This window comes from Lissotriton helveticus (assembly GCF_964261635.1).
Source record: "Lissotriton helveticus chromosome 1_1 unlocalized genomic scaffold, aLisHel1.1 SUPER_1_unloc_21, whole genome shotgun sequence".
NCBI classification, from domain to species: Eukaryota; Metazoa; Chordata; class Amphibia; order Caudata; family Salamandridae; genus Lissotriton; species Lissotriton helveticus.
In genome coordinates this window covers 1,995,256-2,015,072 of record NW_027611661.1, presented here as the reverse complement: position 1 = coordinate 2,015,072, position 19,817 = coordinate 1,995,256, and the positions used below count along the sequence as shown (strand labels likewise).

General features: G+C 45.4%; 1 protein-coding gene across 1 annotated transcript in view; it reads right to left on the bottom strand.

The window, feature by feature from the left end:
- The window catches only part of LOC144805746 (uncharacterized), a 157,195-nt gene extending 146,246 nt beyond the window's left edge, over positions 1 to 10,949 (bottom strand). Inside the window, exon 1 of the mRNA XM_078672230.1 lies at positions 10,019 to 10,949. Coding sequence (XP_078528356.1) covers positions 10,019 to 10,949 — 931 coding nt within the window. The remainder of the gene's footprint in view (positions 1 to 10,018) is intronic.
- Positions 10,950 to 19,817: the final 8,868 nt, after the last annotated feature.

Sequence of the window (19,817 nt, the reverse complement as noted above, 5' to 3'; positions counted from 1 at the left end):
TCTCCCGGAAATATTTCAAGATTTAGTTTTGAATAGATGGGCCGTACTGGGGATAAAACAACTCGGGTGCTTTTGCTCCGGGAATGGTATAAAGTCGTTTGAGGAACTAAAAACCAAATTCAAACTATCTAATAGAGATTTCTTTAAATATCTCCAAGTGCGGGATTTTATTTTAAAGAAAGGGGGAGGTCGCATTAAATTCCAACCGTGGCAAACTATGGACAAATTACTTTCTATAAAAACCCCTAAAATTGGCGAGATTTATGAAGGGCTTAATTTACTAATGCCAGACGATTTGGAAAAACATATGGTGGCATGGCAGAGTAGACTTGGCATCTCTCCTCGAACCTCTCTGGAAGCCTTAGAGATGTCAATATCAACCCTAATGTCCATGAAACTGCAAGCACAATTTTATAAAACATTTTTTTCACTTTATTATACCCCAGAAAAATTAGCAAAATGGGGGAACGGATCTAGGACACACTGTCCGAGGTGCTCCCTTCCATCAGCAGATTCAACTCACATGTTTGCTACTTGTCCTTTATTAGGGAATATCATATCGACAAGCTCCGATTTTCTTTCCATCCTCGCACATTGCCGTATTAACATTTCAACGGAAGAAATTCTATTAGGTATATCCATCATACCCCGACCCCATTCAATGCACGGGCTTATCTTCATAGCTATGGAGAAGTGTGGCTCACTGGTTAGAGGAGGCAGACCTGGAAGCAGAGGTCAGCCCGGGACCAGGGTTCAATTCCCGGCTCGGCGGGGTCTTGAGTCCTAAAATGTCCATGGACTCGACAATTCTCACTCCGGTACCTACTCGATTCACGGGTTCACACTCTGCGACTCTGGGAAATAGCTTGCTTAATCTCCACAATGGCCCCTCGCGGCGGGATACCTGGCTTTCACCTTGCGGATACCCTGCCGGGGTTATCTCACAGGGGAATACCAGGACGGGTTCCCTAAGCAAGCGCTTAGAAACCGCTTGGTGATTTGCGCTATATAAATTGCTGTACATTTACATTTACATTTACATGGCTGTTTTCAGACTGTGCATTGCGTCAGCCTGGATAGATCCACTAGCACCATCGTTTGTAGAATAGAGAACCAGGCTGTTTGCAACTTGCAATTTAGAAGTAGCGATTTATAGAAACAAAGGGAGGAGTAAGCGGAATAATGGCATGATGATATGGGCACCTTTGTTAGATTGGATGCATGAGGAGTGAAATGCTCGAATCGCGTAGGTCTTATATCTAATGTCTCTCTCTCTATTTGCTTATGCTTTGTTCTTAGTTTGCTAGCTTTATGTTCACTGAACAAATGTATATACTTTTATCCATATTTGTTAAAATCAACAATAAGTTAGATTGTGCTTCCTGTTCTGCAGGGGTGGGGGGTGGGGGGTAATGATGTTATATAAAACTTAAATGCAAATAAAAATTGTTAAAAAAAAAAAGAAATCCATTGGCTTTGAGTCTCTGTGCCCTTCCCTTTAAGATTTCACTAACCAACAGTGTTACATCAGGTCCCTCATACCTCTCTGAGGAGGAACACCCTAGACCGGTGGTCTTAAAACCTTTTAATGCCACGCCCCCAACCCCACAGCGATCGTCGGGCACCCCTCAGAATTTTTCACGATTATTCTATTCAATTGACAATGTTTAAATATGTCTAGACTTATTTAAACATTGCAGTTAAGTACTGTTTTAAGAATGCAATCAAATACATGATTGCCAAACATACTATTCTTGTCAGGCAGGCTTTAATATAGCCTTATGGCCTGCTGCCGAGGGCCTACGTCTCGGGACTATAACGGTTTCAGGGCCTTTAACAAGCGGTATATCCCAAGGCAGAAGGGCTATAAGGCTATTGGAACATTCCACCCACTGAGGGTAGAATGTTCTAAATTAAAAAGATAAAAACATAAAGACAAACATTGGAATGTTGGAGCTACGGACTTATACCAGCCATTACAAGCCCAGAGCTGCTTCAATGGAGCTTCCAACATTCCAATGTTCTAATAATGTAGTGTAGTTCCTATATTCCCAATAGGCTCTGCGTATTGGAATAATATATACTGTAGGTTAGACGTTAGGACTGAGGTCTACTAGGTCTCTACTGAATATATTAAACTTAATTGTGAGTGCCAGCTAGCTCAGAGGTCACTAGAAACTTTCTCGAATTCACAAGAGGGGATTAGTTTCTGACAACCGCATAAACATGACAACTTTGTTTCCCATGAAATAAGAAATCAATCTCTAGAGTCGCTGAAACAATAGATAACTATTTCACTCAGTCAATCGTGCATGCTTCGTTTCACCAGAGGTGCTGAGAAAATAGAGAGACGGGCGTTTTCAATAAAGAGTATTTATTGAACAGTCTTCTTTCTCAAGCATAAGAAATGAACTGCTCCAATAGCAATACTGGTTATAAAGTACAGGGCATATAACACGAACAGTATTATAAAGTAGTACTGTAAAAGCATGGTATGGTTTCTATGCCATAAATTGACTAAAATATATAAAATATATACAGTGATAAAAGAATGGCTAAAAGTACTCAACTGGTGTTTCTAAAATACACCTACCCAGGTGTACCTGACCTAAGCCTAGCACTAGGGAAGAAGTAAGTGAGGAGTAGTTTAAGTTTAGTATTTATTTGCCAAGAATCTAAGCAAGAATTCTCTTAGGGTCTAATCAGCTCCGTACCTTGATTTGGAATGAAGGAGGTCTTGTATCTCTCTCCCAGGACTCGATTTCCCAGATACCCGCAAGGGTAGTCCGGAAACACTGGAGCATGATTTCTCGGCCAGAGAAAAGACAGCGTCTCTCAGTGCGTCTGCTGGAGGGTCGGCTTCCTTCGGCACTTGCGGCTGCAGGGCGTCGGGCAAGTAGTTAGTCAATCTGCTCCAAAACCACCGTGTGTTTGTCTGGGCAAATGTAGGCATATTTATACCTTGAAGGTGCTGAGTTTGACGTAACATTGGACTTAATAACGTCATTCGAAGACCCAATTCCTCGAAATCTCCAGGATTTCTTGGATAACTTAATATTCAAGCAGGGGGAAGTCCCTAGCTGCTGAAGGCTGGTTTTTCCAAGAAATCGTTGTTGATTCTCGGAACTTAGTGGAAGTAGCCGTGCCATATTTGGGCTGTATGGTTCAGGCCTAAATATGGTAATGATTTCTTTGCCTATATAAGGGTCTGATAAAATATACCTATATAAGGGCATGAATCGGGACAATTACACTAGGGCCCTAGATTCGATTACAACAATAACAGGTACAAGTACCCACAGTGTGTTTATTTGAAGTGGGGGTGGGGGTTTTGAAGAACATTTGGAGTTCCGTCCCTTTTGACATATACTCGTAGCTAGGATATAATGGACAAAACATGTTTGTGATGGCCCATTGGAGAGTAGCTTACTGCCGCTCATTAATTTCAGCCTAAAACAAAGCACCGTTATCAGCATAATGCTTTTTTTGATCAGAGCCTAGCGCCCCACCTGGAATCATCTCAGGCCCCTCTAGGAGGGCCCTCCCCCAGTCTGAGGCCCCCTGTCCGAGACATACATTTCAAGCATTCTCAGTTCCTCAAAAAAAAAATCACATACGAGCTGACAGAATGTGAGTGAATGAATCAATCAAGGTTTATTTAGGAATTAATTAATATTTCACGAAATTGATACAGCAATAGCACAGAAGAACAAGTAAACAACTGAAATGCATTTTAACATCAAATAATCAATTCATAAACACTGGTAGGAAACAAGAAACTGGTGGATCAAAAGGATAAGATACATCCAACTTCAAAAACAGATTACACGTTTGATTAAACATTCGAAGATACACAAACTGACTAAAAAGATTCTATGGTTAATCACGCCTCTAGTTAAATCAAACCTGTAGAAATATGCTACGAGCAGCATCCTCCAACTTATGGGTGATAGGAATTTTTAGGCTAATGAAGTCACTTTTTGACCTAAAACTCTATAGTTTGTTCGTGTCATACTGTTGGCCAATTACTACAGAACGTCCAGATCATCTGAGGTTAGGAGGAAAGTTAGAGTCTCACACTAGCTTTCTTAAAAAATTAATTTTCATTTTAAGGGCTTTAATCCAGTGAAAATGTATCTGAATACATAACTGTTGGCAAATTGCCACTTAGTTATCATATTATCCATTCCCTCGGACTCAGCAACAAGGTGTTTCAGAAATGTATGACCTATTTACTCTGTATACTGCAGTAAAAGCTAGGGACAGCTGTCTTGTTCATCAACCAAACTACCTTTTAAATCAGTTTGTGCATCCCCAGTGCTCTCCACCTAGATTGAGAAGCCAGTTCTCGGTGAACACCCACCATGTCATACAGGACAGGTAGCCAAGTCGATAGGGAGTAATCTTTCTTTACTTGAATATCATTGGTTCACAAAGCTTTCCATACCAAAAGTGCCATGGTGGATGGAACTCTGGCGCTTTAGATGTGCTATGCTCTTTCTAGCATTTAACGGTAACTAAAGGTTTCATTTCCAAATTCTGACAGTGACCTCGTCCTAGTCTACCGGACATAGTACTAGTGTGCTAGGCTGTATCTCAAACCAGCTTTATAGGCATATAGGCTAGCACCTGTTTTAAAGAGAACCAGAGGCAGAAAAATGTTTACACAATCAAAAGAACCAAATACAATCATTTTCATATCAATTAGATATGGTGTACTGGCTTTAGAAGTACTGATGTGAATATGTGCACAGAATGAGGACATTTTAACACAATTCCATACACAGATTTGATCTGGATAAACTGTGTGATGACAGCGATCCTTGTGCCGATCATCCACACTCGAGCTCATCAGGTAACAAAGACAATCATCAGTACAGACTACTTACTTATCCCTATCGTGGCTCAGTCCAGGAGGGCTTTCAGTTCCATTCTAGTCAATTATACATTTAAAGTTAAGCTTTCATAGGACTATGGCATGATTATTCCCCAGAGGAACCCACAGAATTCTCTTTTACAAGTTACATACGACAACAGCTCAAGCAGGTGCTGCTCAGTAACACCAGTGGAGGGCTCCATAGATTCCTTTTGCTCGAACTTTAGCACTATATGTTCTTACAGGGGCTTTAAGGAACAGCCTTCCTTCCATACTAAGAAAAAGCTTAAAACACTCGGTTAGTCCTGGACATAGGAAGACCGACATTCTGGATATGAGTGTGGTATAAAGATTTCGACAAAAAGCCAACACTTAAATAAGCTTAGCTTTAAAATTGCTGACCCTTCTAAGGTGCTCACAGCTTTCTCTTTGTACTCGGCTCCCTTATTCCACGTCCATCACAGATACTGTTGGTCTAGATGTAACACAATCTAACACCCAGTATATAAAGTTGCCCTAAATAAGAACCTTAAAAAAAAAGTCTCTTTGGAATATGACAAATCTATGTTTACATCCCACTTGTAGCAGAATACATACAAGTACTGAACATTTTAAGGCATTTTTATGGATTATTAACAAGGGGAGTGCCAAGCCACAGACACATTTTTAACTTTCCATAGAAATTATACATTGGTTGGAAAGAAATGACTGAATTAAAAGAAGTGCAGCCCAGGTCTTTGTATCACAAGTAGCACTTCTCTCTCTATCAACACAGAAGAACTAGGCCCAACTCAAAGAAACCTTGTCAGTCATGTGAACGCCGAAAGCAGAGCCATTCGGAGAGCAGTCACACTGTTGAGACAGGACCCCCTTCTAATGCCACCTGTGCCAGACTCCCTGCTGACAGCAGTCACGCTGTCGAGACAGGACCCCCTTCTAATGCCACCTCTGCCAGACTCCCTGCTGACAGCAGTCACACTGTCGAGACAGGACCCCCTCTAATGCCACCTGTGCCACACTCCCTGCTGACAGTAGTCACACTGTCGAGACAGGACCCCCTCTAATGCCACCTCTGCCAGACTCCCTGCTGACAGCAGTCACACTGTTGAGACAGGACCCCCTTCTAATGCCACCTCTGCCAGACTCCAAGCTGACTGCAGTCACACTGTTGAGATAGGACCTCCTTCTAATGCCACCTCTGCCAGACTCCCTGCTTACAGCGGCCACACTGTCGAGATAGGACCCCCCTCTAATGCCACCTCTGCCAGACTCCCTGCTGACAGCAGTCACACTGTCGAGATAGGACCTCCTTCTAATGCCACCTCTGCCAGACTCCCTGCTTACAGCTGTCACACTGTCGAGATAGGACCCCCCTCTAATGCCACCTCTGCCAGACTCCCTGCTGACAGCAGTCACACTGTCGAGATAGGACCTCCTTCTAATGCCACCTCTGCCAGACTCCCTGCTGAGGGCAGTCACACTTTCGAGACAGGACCCCCTTCCAATGCCACCTCTGCCAGACCACCTGCTGACAGCAGTCACACTGTCGAGGCAGGACCCCTTCTAATGCCACCTGTGCCAGACACCTGCTGACAGCAGTCGCACTGTTGAGACAGGACCCCCTTTTAATGCCACCTCTGCCACACTCCCTACTGAGGGCAGTCACACTTTCGAGACAGGACCCCCTTCTAATGCCACCTCTACCAGACTCCCTGCTGGCAGCAGTCACGCTGTCGAGACAGGACCCCCTTCTAATGTCAGCTCTACCAGACTCCCTGCTGACAAAAGTCACGGTGTCGAGACAGGACCACCTTCTAATGCCACCTCTGCCAGACTCCCTGCTGACAGCAGTCACACTGTCGAGACAGGACCCCCTTCTAATGCCACCTCTACCAGACTCCCTGCTGACAAAAGTCACGGTGTCAAGACAGGACCACCTTCTAATGCCACCTCTGCCAGACTCCCTGCTGACAGCAGTCACGTTGTCGAGACAGGACCCCCTCTAATGCCACCTGTGCCAGACTACCTGCTGAGGGCAGTCACACTGTCGAGACAGGACCCCCTTCTAATGCCACCTCTGCCAGACCACCTGCTGACAGCAGTCACACTGTCGAGACAGGACCCCCTTCTAATGCCACCTGTGCCACACTCCCTGCTGACAGTAGTCACACTGTCGAGATAGGACCCCCTTCTAATGCCACCTGTGCCAGACACCTGTTGACAGCAGTCACACTGTCGAGACAGGACCCCCTTCTAATGCCACCTCTGCCAGACTCCCTGCTGAGGGCAGTCACACTGTCGAGAGAGGACCCCCTTCTAATGCCACCTCTGCCAGACTCCCTGCTGACAGCAGTCACACTGTCGAGACAAGACCCCCCTCTAATGCCACCTGTGCCAGACTCCCTGCTGACAGCAGTCACACTGTCGAGACAGGACCCCCTTCTAATGCCACCTCTGCCAGACCACCTGCTGACAGCAGTCACACTGTCGAGACGTGAACCCATTCTAATGCCACCTCTGCCAGACTACCTGCTGACAACAGTCACACTGTCGAGACAGGACCCCCCTCTAATGCGACCTCTGCCAGACTCGGCTGACAGCAGTCACACTGTCGAGACAGGACCCCCCTCTAATGCCACCTCTGCCAGACTCCCTGCTGACAGCAGTCACACTGTCGAGACAGGACCCCCTTCTAACGCCACCTCTGCCAGACACCTGCTGACAGCAGTCACACAATTGAGACAGGACCCCCTTCTAATGCCACCTGTGCCACACTCCCTGCTGACAGTAGTCACACTGTCGAGACAGGACCCCCTTCTAACGCCACCTCTGCCAAACCACCTGCTGACAGCAGTCACACTGTCGAGACAGGACCCCCTTCTAATGCCACCTCTGCCAGACACCTGCTGACAGCAGTCACACAATTGAGACAGGACCCCCCTCTAATGCCACCTGTGCCACACTCCCTGCTCACAGTAGTCACACTGTCGAGACAGGACCCCCTTTTAACGCCACCTCTGCCAGACCACCTGCTGACAGCAGTCACACTGTCGAGACAGGACCCCCTTCTAATGCCACCTCTGCCAGACTACCTGCTGACAGTAGTCACACTGTCGAGACAGAACCCCCTTCTAATGCCACCTCTGCCAGACTCCATGCTGACAGTAGTCACACTGTCGATACAGGACCCCCTTCTAATGACACCTCTGCCAGACTCCATGCTGACAGCCCAAATTATCTTGAGTTTAGGGGCGCAATATCATTTCTTTAAAATCAGCAGTAAAATACCAATATCCAAATCATTTTTTTAATCTATTACATATCTTAAAAACGTGCCTTTCTTTTTAATATGTAAAACTTAGTCATTATTGTGTACATTTTATAGCATCGTGATTGGTTCTACCTTTATATTATTTTTGTGCAATCAATCTTTTTTTCATTTCTTTTGTGGAACAATCATGTCAACATTCGGCTCCATTAGCCATCAAAAAATAATCGTCCAAGAATGTAAAATGGTGATTTTGCTTAACTATCACACAACATGCAGCTCAGTGACTTTTATAAATGATTCCTCACTCGCCTGAAAAGAAACCGCGTGCTCACCCTGTCTATCACACAGCATGCAGGTTGGAGACTTTCATTAATAATCCGTATCTGGTGAACAGATAGTGTGTGCTCAGCCTGGCTATCACACAGATGCAGCTCTGCGACCATCATTATTGATCCTACAATCTTCTGAAGTGTGCTCGGCCTGGATATCACACAGCTGCAGCTCTGCGACCTTCATTATTGATCCTGCACTCTTCTGAAGTGTGCTCGGCCTGGATATCACACAGCTGCAGCTCCGCAACCTTCATTATTGATCCTGCACTCTTCTGAAGTGTGCTCGGCCTGGCTATCACACAGCTGCAGCTCTGTGACCTTCAGTTTTGATCCTGCACTCTTCTGAAGTATGCTCGGCCTGGCCGTCACACAGCTGCAGCTCTGTGGCCTTTAGTGTTAATTCTGCTCTCTTCTGAAGTGTGCTGGGCCTGGCTATCACACAGCTGCAGCACTGTGACTTTTTATTATTGATCCTGCTCTCTTCTGAAGTGTACTCGGCCTGGCTATCAAACAGCTGCAGCTGTGTGACCTTCAGTGTTGATCCTGCACTCTTCTGAAGTGTGCTCGGCCTGGCTATCACACAGCTGTAGCTCTGCAACCTTCATTATTGATCCTGCACTCTTCTGAAGTGTACTCGGCCTGGCCATCACTCAGCTGCAGCTCTGCGACCTTCAGTGTTGATCCTGCGCTCTTCTGGAGTGAAGTACTCAGCCTGGCTGTCACACAGTTGTAGCTCTGTGACCTTCATTATTGATCCTGCACTCTGCTGAAGTGTGCTCGGCCTGGCTGTCACACAGTTTCAGCTCTGTGACCTTCATTATTGATCCTGCACTCTTCTGAAGAGAGGCTGACGTCTTTGTAGCTTTGAAAGTTGACAAAAGATTTTCACACATTTCCTGCAATGACATGGCTTTTCCTGTGTATGTTCGCTGATCAATACTTAATATTGAATATTCATAAAACCTACTTCAACATTCACTGCATTTGAATGATTCCTGTGCGTGTTTTCTAATGCCGTTTTGGACCGGATATATATATATCCATTGTCACACACCTTGCACTTAAATGGTTTTTACAGTGTGTATTTGCTGATATTTTCTTAATATTGATGATTCACTAAAACTACTTTTACATTCATGGCAATGATATGATTTTTCCCTAGTGTGTGTTCTCTGATGCTGTTTTAGTTGTGATAATCGACTAAAGCTCTTCATACATTCACTGCACTTGAATGTTTTCTCCAGTGTGTGTTCGCTGATGAATCCTTAATGTTGAAGATTCACTAAAACTACTTCCAGATTCACTGAACTTGATTGATTTTTCCCCTGTGTGAGTTCTCTGGTGCCGCTTTAGTCTTGATAAATATATAAAGCTCTTCCCACATCCATTGCACTTGAGTGGGTTTTCCCCAGTGTGTGTTCTCTGATGCTGTTTTAGGTCTGACAATCGAATAAACCTCTTCTCACATTCACTGCAGTTGAATGTTTTTTCCCGTGTTTGTTTGCAGATGTTTCCTTAATGCTGATGAATCACTAAAACTTCTTCCACATTCACTGCACTGGAATGGTTTTTCCCCTGTGTGTATTCGCTGATGCTGTTTTAGGTGTGATGATTGACAAAAGCTCTTCACACATTCACTGCACTGGAATGGTTTTTCTCCAGTGTGTGTTCCCTGATGCCGCTTTAGGCTTGATATTTGATTAAACCTCTTCACACATTGAGTACAATTATATGGTTTTTCTCCTGTGTGTGTTCTCAGATGGCATTTTAGGTTTGATAATCGAATAAAGCGCTTCAAACATTCACTGCACTTGAATGTTTTCTCCCCTGTGTGTGTTCGCTGATGAATCCTTAATGTTGAAGATTCACTAAAACTACTTTCACATTCACTGCACCGGAATGGTTTTCCCCCTGTGTGTGTTCTCTGATGCCGCTTTAGTCTTGATAAATATATAAAGCTCTTCCCACATTCATTGCACTTGAATGGTTTTTCCCCAGTATGTGTTCTCTGATGCTGTTTTAGGCCTGACAATCGAATAAACCTCTTCTCACATTCACTGCACTTGAATGGTTTTTCCCCTGTGTGTGTTTGCTGATGAATCCTTAATGTTGAAGATCGACTAAAACTTCTTCCACATTCACTGCAATTGAATGTTTTTTCCCCTGTGTGTGTTCTCTGGTGCCGCTTTAGTCTTGATAAATATATAAAGCTCTTCCCACATTCATTGCAATTGAATGGTTTTTCCCCTGTGTGTGTTCGCAGATGTTTCCTTAATGTTGAAGATGCACTAAAACTACTTTCACATTCACTGCACTGGAATGGTTTTTCCCCAGTGTGTGTTCGCTGATGCAGTTTTAGGTGTGATAATTGATTAAACCTCTTCACACATTCAGTGCAATTATATGGTTTTTCCCCTGTGTGTGTTTGCTGATGTGTCTGGAGACCTGACAGCTGGCTAAAGCTCTTCATACATTCAGTGCAATTATATGGGTATTCCCCTGTGTGTGTTCTCTGATGCCGTTTTAGTAGTGATAAATATATAAAGCTCTTCACAAATTCAGTGCATTTATATGGTTTTTCTCCTGTGTGTGTTCTCAGGTGGCATTTTAGGTCTGATAATCGACTAAAGCGCTTCAAACATTCACTGCACTGGAATGGTTTTTCCCCAGTGTGTATTCTCTGATGCTGTTTTAGGTGTGATAATTGATTAAACCTCTTCACACATTCAGTGCAATTATATGGTTTTTCCCCTGTGTGTGTTTGCTGATGTGTCTGGAGACCTGACAGCTGGCTAAAGCTCTTCATACATTCAGGGCAATTATATGGTTTTTCCCCTGTGTGTGTTCTCTGATGCCGTTTTAGAAGTGATAAATATATAAAGCTCTTCACACATTCAGTGCAATGATATGGTTTTTCCCCTGTGTGTGTTCGTTGATGTCTTTGTAGGCCTGATAACTGAATGAAGCTCTTTACACATTCAGTGCATTTGAATAGTTTTTTCCCTGTGTGTGCTTGCTGATGGGGTTTTAATATTGATGACAAACTAAAGCTTTCACTGCATGTGTCTGAGACTTCTCTCTTGGTTAGTGTCTCTGGGTCTGGTATACACTTGTTTACCTCCATTGAATGTACTTCCTGGAGGGCCAACATGACTGATAAAGCACTTGTGTTATTCTTGCATTCCCTGTATGAGTCGTATTTTGCCAGTTTGTTTCCGATTAAGAATAAAGTGCAATGGTCACCAACTACTTTCCAATCTCATGACGTGTGTAAGGCTTCTTCGTGGGCGATTGTGTCTTTAGACTGGATAATGGTTCTGCATGCTTGCGGGTAAAGATCCAACGTCCTTCTGGTCGGTGCACACTGGGACAGTGCTCTGTATTTTAGACAGCAGAACCCTTATTTCTTTTAACCTTCAGTTGTCTGACTCCACTCCGTTGCGCTTTTCAATGGTTGCTGTGGATTGGTATGAAACAGTTTGTAATACACCTCTAGCACAGAATGGTGACCTGGTATTATTTAAGGAAGCAGAGCACTGCTGTAACCACCTCATACCGACCTCGTGATCAAAGCTGTTATTGGACATGTTTACACAAGAGGAGGTTTATCAGTGTTGTCTTCATTTTATGGAGGTTATTTCTTCGTTTTGAAGCATGGAGGTGCACAGCTGAGACTCGTGGAATCACTAAATTTCTCGTGTCCCTTGTCCCTTCTTTCAGGATGTCTCAGTTTATGTTCGGTCCGGCTGGCTCTGATGGTACTTATGTTTTCCTGAATACTGGAACTCAATATTTCGGACTTCGTCTTTGCAGATTTACAGTGTTATCTTCCTTATTTTGGAACATTTCGCACAATCAAAGATTGTTTTCTGTCGGATGTAAAAAGATTTAAAATTACTTAAAGGGAAACATAACGGAATGTGCATACACAATTTTTAATTGATTGTTTAAATATCTCTTGATTACCATTTTTGAAACTTATGAAGGCATATTTAACCATACACAGAAATTTACATAAAAGTTGCTTTGAATATGTCACATCTTACTTATTTCAGAAAAGGTGTTCATAAGTAAGTTAGTAAAAAAAGGGCGCTCGCATAGCACTCATACACTAGTTACAGCTTTAGGTAGATGCATATGGTCAAGGTTTTGTAAAACAAGAACAGCTCTTTGAGTAAGAGATGGGAGATGGATCAGGAAGACTTGAGACAGAAGGGTGGACATCAGAGTGTTGTGCCACGAATCAAATATTGCTGCTCGCAGAGGTGCCTAGCTTCATCCACTACACCCACAATATGCAGTAGAGGAGCAGTTTAATGATTGTATTTACTTTGTGGTTTTACTTCTCTCACATATATTTTTAAGTTTGTCAGTGTTATCCACTGGGGTGGGAGTTTCCCAGCTGGACGAGGAGATTGAGCTGGGCTGCTCTGTGGTTTAGTTGTCCCACCTCTAACTATAGAGCTTGAGATAGCACGCTAGCCTGGTGGCACATTAGTTGACAACTGTTGGTGCATCAGCGTAGCAAGAGCACAGATGGCGCGCCAAAGCCAAACCTGTTAGCACCCTTTCACCCCTTGACCATGCTCAGCACCCGAAACACTCTCTTAAAAACATCTCTTATGTCAAACTGCTCTGTCCATATCTCCTACACCTCTGCTGCCCTCCACACAAGGTAGGGCCTGTTCTCAAATGTATTCACCTGCACCTCACATGCATAGACCTGCTTTCAACATTCCATTTCCAGCACAATACCTGCAAACAACATTTTCCAACCAGGTAATTCCCATGACTTTTCATGGGTCTCTCCTCCTAATCATGCTTTTCAACATCACCTGTACAAACCACCGTGGCCACCTTTAGTGGATCAATCCTGATGTGCGCTCATTCTTCCCACAAGATGTAGAATGCACCAGATCAGCACACACTGCACATAAGATAAAGATAAAGTGCCTTCTGCGACTCTCACACATGCCCGGCAATGACACAGTCCCTACACAGCTTTCACAAAGGGCCACAAGCTTAGCACTGCTTTTCAAATACACACAAAATGCCATAGGCACAGCTCAACAATGTAAAATAAAAGTATTTCACAGTGGGAAATGCCCCGCCAAATGATCCAAAGCGTGCAGCATGCAACCAAGGTTCTTTACTATCTCAAATGCGTTCGCAGCAGCAAAGTTTGTTGTCACCAAAGTGTTCTTCCTTTGAAAAAGGTGCATTTCCTCTATGAAATATAGAGAGGGGGCAGGCCCAGATCATTCAGAAGTAAAACATTTATAGCTCAGTAGTATTCTGAGATAAATAACTGGGTAGTAGGACAATGGCTTCCAATAACACGGCAATGAGCACCTCACTTAAGCCAATCTTTAATGATTGTTTGAAGAACAGGGCAACAGGAAGTTGTATTAAACGCCGACCATTAACATTTCACCAGCTGCACACTGGGACGGCATTGGCTAGAGGTAACACTGTGCTCCCGCAACCGCTCAAGTCATGCATACGGGCGCTAAAACATGTTAGCGAAGTGTCTTGGAATCCTTGATTCCAATTCACATAATTTAACTACACATTACAGTTAACTCTCACCCCACCGTATCATGTGCGTGTTTCTTGATTCAACACAAGAGTGCCTGTGCTGTAAAGTGGCTGACACTGGTTTCTAACATATGGTGTGGGAGTGCCCACCACAACAGGTGTCATGGCTTGAGGTTACAGCCACCATAGCGGAACTGGCATATCATACACTGTCAACTATCCCTGAATCCTGCCTGCTAGGCCTTCACCCTAAAGCAAAGGGGGGCAAACACTTACACTGGTTCATAGATCTTGGATGCATACTTTTCAAGCGCCAAATAGAAATGTCTTGGAAAGTGGCCTCTGTGCCGGACACTAAGAGGTGGCTGCATACTCCCCAGCACTGTGCACGAGCAGAGGACAACACACTATACATGCTACTCACTAGAGAAGTGAGGAGAATGGGTGGGAGGGTGGGAAGGTAGGATCTACTTTCATGGTTTCCCCCACTCTTTGCTGGTGTCATACTGTTTGTCTGACTCGTCTGCATCAGATCCTGCTAATCAGGACCCCAGTCACTGTGCTTCTTCCTAAATTGGCTATGGTGAGTACCTTGGTACATTCCTAATTGGCTGCTGGTGTACCCTTGTAAGTCCCTAGTATATGGTACTAGGTACCTAGGGTCAAGGAACTCCAGGGGACCCCCATGGGCTGCACCATGTGTTATGCCATTCATAAGGGACCCTCCAAAATCTGACCACAGGTCTGCCATTGCCGCCTGTGTGAGTTGGTGCAATCACCTCTCACGAAAGATATGTCTCCTTATATCTAACATAATATCTAACATCCTTGCACTTGAAACCTATTAGTCACCCCTTTAGCAGGCCTTTCAGTCCCAAAGGCTGGGTGCTTGGTTCCGAGTGTGAGGGTGGCCCTGCATGAGCAGCCTACCCCTACAAACCCCGGAGTCCATTCTCCAGGTATTGTACATAAATCAGCCATTCTGATATAGCGAGACCATCCCTAACCTGGCTGGAAAGAACATGTGTGTGTTTGGTATCAGACATGCTGGCATCATACCCCAACACAGAATCTGGTGTTGTAGGTATGATTCCACCCATGGTAGGGCTCCTACGGGATGTATTCCATGCTCTCGGGACCGATCTAACAGAGCCTGACAGCAACCTAGGCCTGCTGCCTACCACAGACAATATTCTGCCCTCCTGCTGCTGGGCCAAGCCCGAGCAGGGGAAGGTAGGACAATCGGTTTTCTGTCACAGGGACTATCTCCCAGACAAGAGGTAATGTATTAGGCAGGGGTGGGGGCTACTGCCAGCGCCACATAGTCTGCTGGAAGGGCACATTTGGTGCCCTCCTTGCATACTCCAGTTCAAACTAGCTCAGGGAGCTGTTAGTTCCAGCGCTGGCGCGAACCTGGACAAACGACATGGGAGTATCCTCCTCAATGTCCAGCCCCTCCTCCGAGAAGGACCCCTAAATGATCCCAACGATCACCTTCAGGTACTTAAGGACTTACTTGTGGGTGGGTCCCTAGATTCGTCATGGGATTTGAGTCCTGTTCAAACCATCTGGACATCGTGACCGAGTCAGACTGACCGCCTCAAACTTCGTTTCAGGAACAGAGAAGACTTTGTATGCTCAGGACCTCTTCGTTCTGCGAGTTGCTGCACCATCAGTGTCTGTGCTCCATACAGGAATCTCCCTTGGAGTGAAGGAATCACTCCCCTGTGTCTGCAGGCACCGCAACACAGCTGACGCTCCTACAGACTCCAACAGGTTCAATAACATACAAGACAGTTCTACAACGTCTTCAAGGCCTGCACTGTTTTCAGACCTAGTCTGAGGATCTCTCATCGACACTGCCCGAACCGAGTCTTTGTGCATTTCGTCAGCTGTATTGCATTGAGTTAGTGAGTGTCTGTAATAAATAACTATCTTTGTTATAACTACACTGTGTGGTTCTTTTTCACTTAATCTACAGTACCAGATTAGATACTGGTGAAACAAGCTGCTTTACACTCCCGCTAGACTAAGCCTGAAGGCTCCTTTCCACGGCTACCACTTAGAGAGATTTCTAAGGTTGTCCATATAGGAAGGTGGAATCTGACTGCATGGTTACCGCCACTTTTTGCCTGGTGTTTTGCTGGTTTTCGATTTAGTTTGAGTGGGATCCTGCTAATCAGGACCCCAGTCTATCTGCTTCCTCAACGCTGGCCGCTAAGAAAACAGTGGCTGTGGCTCTCATACTATCGCGGCTGGACTACTGTAATAACCTCCTCGCAGGAATCAATAAAACCATCCTGAGGAGACTACAGGTAGACCAGCACGCAGCAGCTAGACTGGTCCAAGGGCTTCTGCGTAGAGCATCGGCCTCGGCTGCCCTGAACACCCTCCACTGGCTCCCAGTTCATAAAAGAATTTTGTTCAAACTACTACTGACGACTTTTAGAGCACACCGTCATTTGGGCCCGATATATTTTCAGCAAGATTCAAGCATGTACCACTGCAAGAACGCTATGACCTAGGGCTGCAAGCTTGCTCAAAGTGCCAGGCTTCAAATTAGTAACTAGAGGTGGAAAATCAGCCACCGTACTGGGAGCAAAGGCTTGGAACTGTATGCCAAAGGAACTTAGAGTAATTGAACAGGAGGGGCAGTTTAGAAAGGCATTAAAGACATGGATCTTTGGAATATATGATGCCTGCTTTCTAGACCTAATCTAGCTCTTATTCTACACAATTGATCCTTGTCATTTACAGCGCCAGGAGACTCTGTTAGGAGTGACAGTTGCGCTATATAAGACTCTCTTTTCATTTCATTTCATTTCAAATTGGTTCTTCAGGTACTTTAGGTACACTCAGATTGAATTCTGGGGTACCCTTTTAAGTCCCTAGTATATGGTATGCTATATACCAGGCGCATAGGTACCCCAGATGCCTCTCAGGGGCTGCAGTATGTAGAATGCCACCCCTGGGAGACCATTCAAAATGACACAACAGGTCTGCTACAGCAGCCTGTGAAGGTGGTGTACGCACCCCTTACTTACATATAGGTTCCCTACATCTATCCATATTACTGCACATTTAAACCTAGCAGTCACCCCTATGGCAGGACTTATCAATCCTAAAGGCAGGGTGCTGGGTTTTATGTGAGAGGGTGCTCCTGCATGAGCAGAGCCCCTCGGCAGCCTTCCGAACCTCTATTCCGCGGTTGTTTGAGAAACAGCTAACCATTTACTCTTCAGTGCATTATAACCTCGCAGTAAATGCTAACTTTAAAACGCCTGCATGGAAACATACCTCCACACCAGTAACTGGTGTGGGAGGTATGGTTCCACCCTCCTAGAGGGAGAAAGAGGACAGCACCGATACCAACTTTCTCGACCCTGGCATCACTAGATGGATGCTGCCAGCCACAGACACGTGTCTGCCCTCCTGCTGCTGGACGAAACTCCGGCAGGGGAGGCTGGACAATAAGTATCCTGTCACAGGGAGGTGTGACCACCTCCAAGACAAGCTTTAGTGTGTTGGGGCTGGGTGGGTGCGCTATGAGAGTGCCTTGATGTCTGCACTGGGGGCACATTTGGTGTCCCTGTGCATAGTCCAGCTCAAACCGGTTGCAGAAGCTATCAGCCACGAAAAGTGATCTGACACGAAACTGGACAAAGGACATGGGTGTAGCCACCCCTCTGTCCTAACCCTCCCATAGGTGAGTCCCCAGAGTTTGTCCCATCCCTTCCTTGAGTATCAAGTAGGAACCCCTGGCTACAGGACTTTAGATATTACCTGGACTAAACTCTGCTACAGAAACCAAGTATCCTTTGACTATCTACGCTTTGCTGGACAACTGAAGAATCTCCCTTGGTGTAAAGGAGTTACACCCCTGCAAGGCAGGCACCTCCACGCATCTGACCAGTTAGCACCTACGCACCTCCTGAAGGACTCCGAAGATTTTGCAACACAGGAGGTGGGTTCCTAAGCTTCCCCGAGGCCGACCAGTGCTCTCAGCAAACCTGAGACCCGCAGCCCTCGTGGGGACCGTGCAACCCGAATCCCTAGACACCATGCACATTTGCAGCAGCATATGCTTTTTGGTGATCCTTGAGGCTGTGTTTTTGGGCTACTTGTAGTCCATGCCCCGAGCAGTGTTTCCACCGAAGATTACTGGCCTACACTCCACAAGTGTTCCATGGACTGGTATTTGGTGATTCCTCTTGTGGTCCCTTCACGATCCCTGGTCCGTTCTACCTGAGCGTCCCTGTGAAGGTAACTTTGACTTTCTGTGGGCTTTCCTGGTTGCTCCAAAAGTGCCCTGACTCTCCATAGCTTAGGGAGTCGCCAGGACCTTGCTGGTCCTCGCCGAAGCATCTTTTCTCTAATGTCGTGGGTTGCAGTTACCCAGGCTTGTTGGTCTCCAATCCAGACACTGACCCCCAGCACTCAACATCATTCATGGAACAGCTCGCCTGCGCACTTTGGTCATTGTCGACGTCTCCTGGTCTCCGTGGCAGAAGAGTCAAGCTTCACCTCTTCACACCTGAAACACCCGACATCGGTGGGTATTTGTCTACGGAGCCCCTGGTCACTGGCAAGTGACCCAGACTCTGTCTCCTCTGCTTTCAGGTTCTTCACAGCTCCGATCCAGGCTTGGATCACACGGGACACTTTTCCCCTTCAAGGCAGCATCAAGCCATTGAAAACAACGAAGATTCCTGACACCATTTGACACCAATGCACCGGCTTCCCTGGATTAGGTAACACAAGTACTCCGGTGCTCACATGGGTGCTGGCCTTAGAAACTTCTACGTTTTAAAGGGTTTGCTCAAAGTCCTCTCCTGAGTATCCTTATTCCTTAAAATTCCACCCGCGACTTTCCCATAGGATTGTACAGAGCTCGTGGCTGTGTTCTCACACTGCAAGCGTCCCTTGTGGGTCCCCTCTGTCAATACCTTGGGTGGTTCCTTGGGGTCCCAGCGATTCTACGTGCTCCAGGCACTGTGTCTAGTCAAATCGTGGTTGTTATACCACTTTCTTAATATATGGTTTGGTCTCCCCCTGGGGCCCACTGTGTATTGTGCTATTTCCTGTAGTTCTATTGCTTTAATATTGTGTGCCTTGTTCTCTAATCTCATGAAGAGGTTAGTAGAGAGTGTTTAGAAATAAATACCTATATTTTATATACCTTGTGAGGTTCTCCTTTCATTTGGTCATTCAGGAGGTTATAATCTGGTAAACCAAGCTGCTTTACATTCCTTTGAGACTTAGCCTGAAGGCTGCTCTCCACAGCTACCACTAGGATAGCTTTCAAGAAAGATTGTCTTTATCCTAATCATCAATAAGGGTCGTTTGGACTGGTGCATGGTGCCCACTATAACTAGTGGACAGCATATACCGGGCCAAATTTTCACAATCCAAACCACAGGGTGGTCTAGATTGGTGCTGCACTTAAAAAAGTGTTCACCATATACCAAGCCAGCCTCTCACAGGGGGGAACTGGGATATGTATATCTTTAACATAGAAGCCAAGAATGATATTCGACCCACATTAAGAAACTACATCTGCGACCTCATGAATGCAGCATTTATATACAATTGTACCCAAGTCTGATGTATATCCCCCTGTTCCTGTGATCTCTGTTCCCCTTGTATGGTGTGGCCAGGAGCCGCGCTGGCAGATGGCATGGATTAGACATCATGTTGCTCTACCCTTATGAGCTCCCTGCAACCTCCCCCTTACACCTACTTCCTTATAATTGACTGTTTTATCGCCGCCCTGTGCCACTCCCTTTTTTGGTTATTTGGG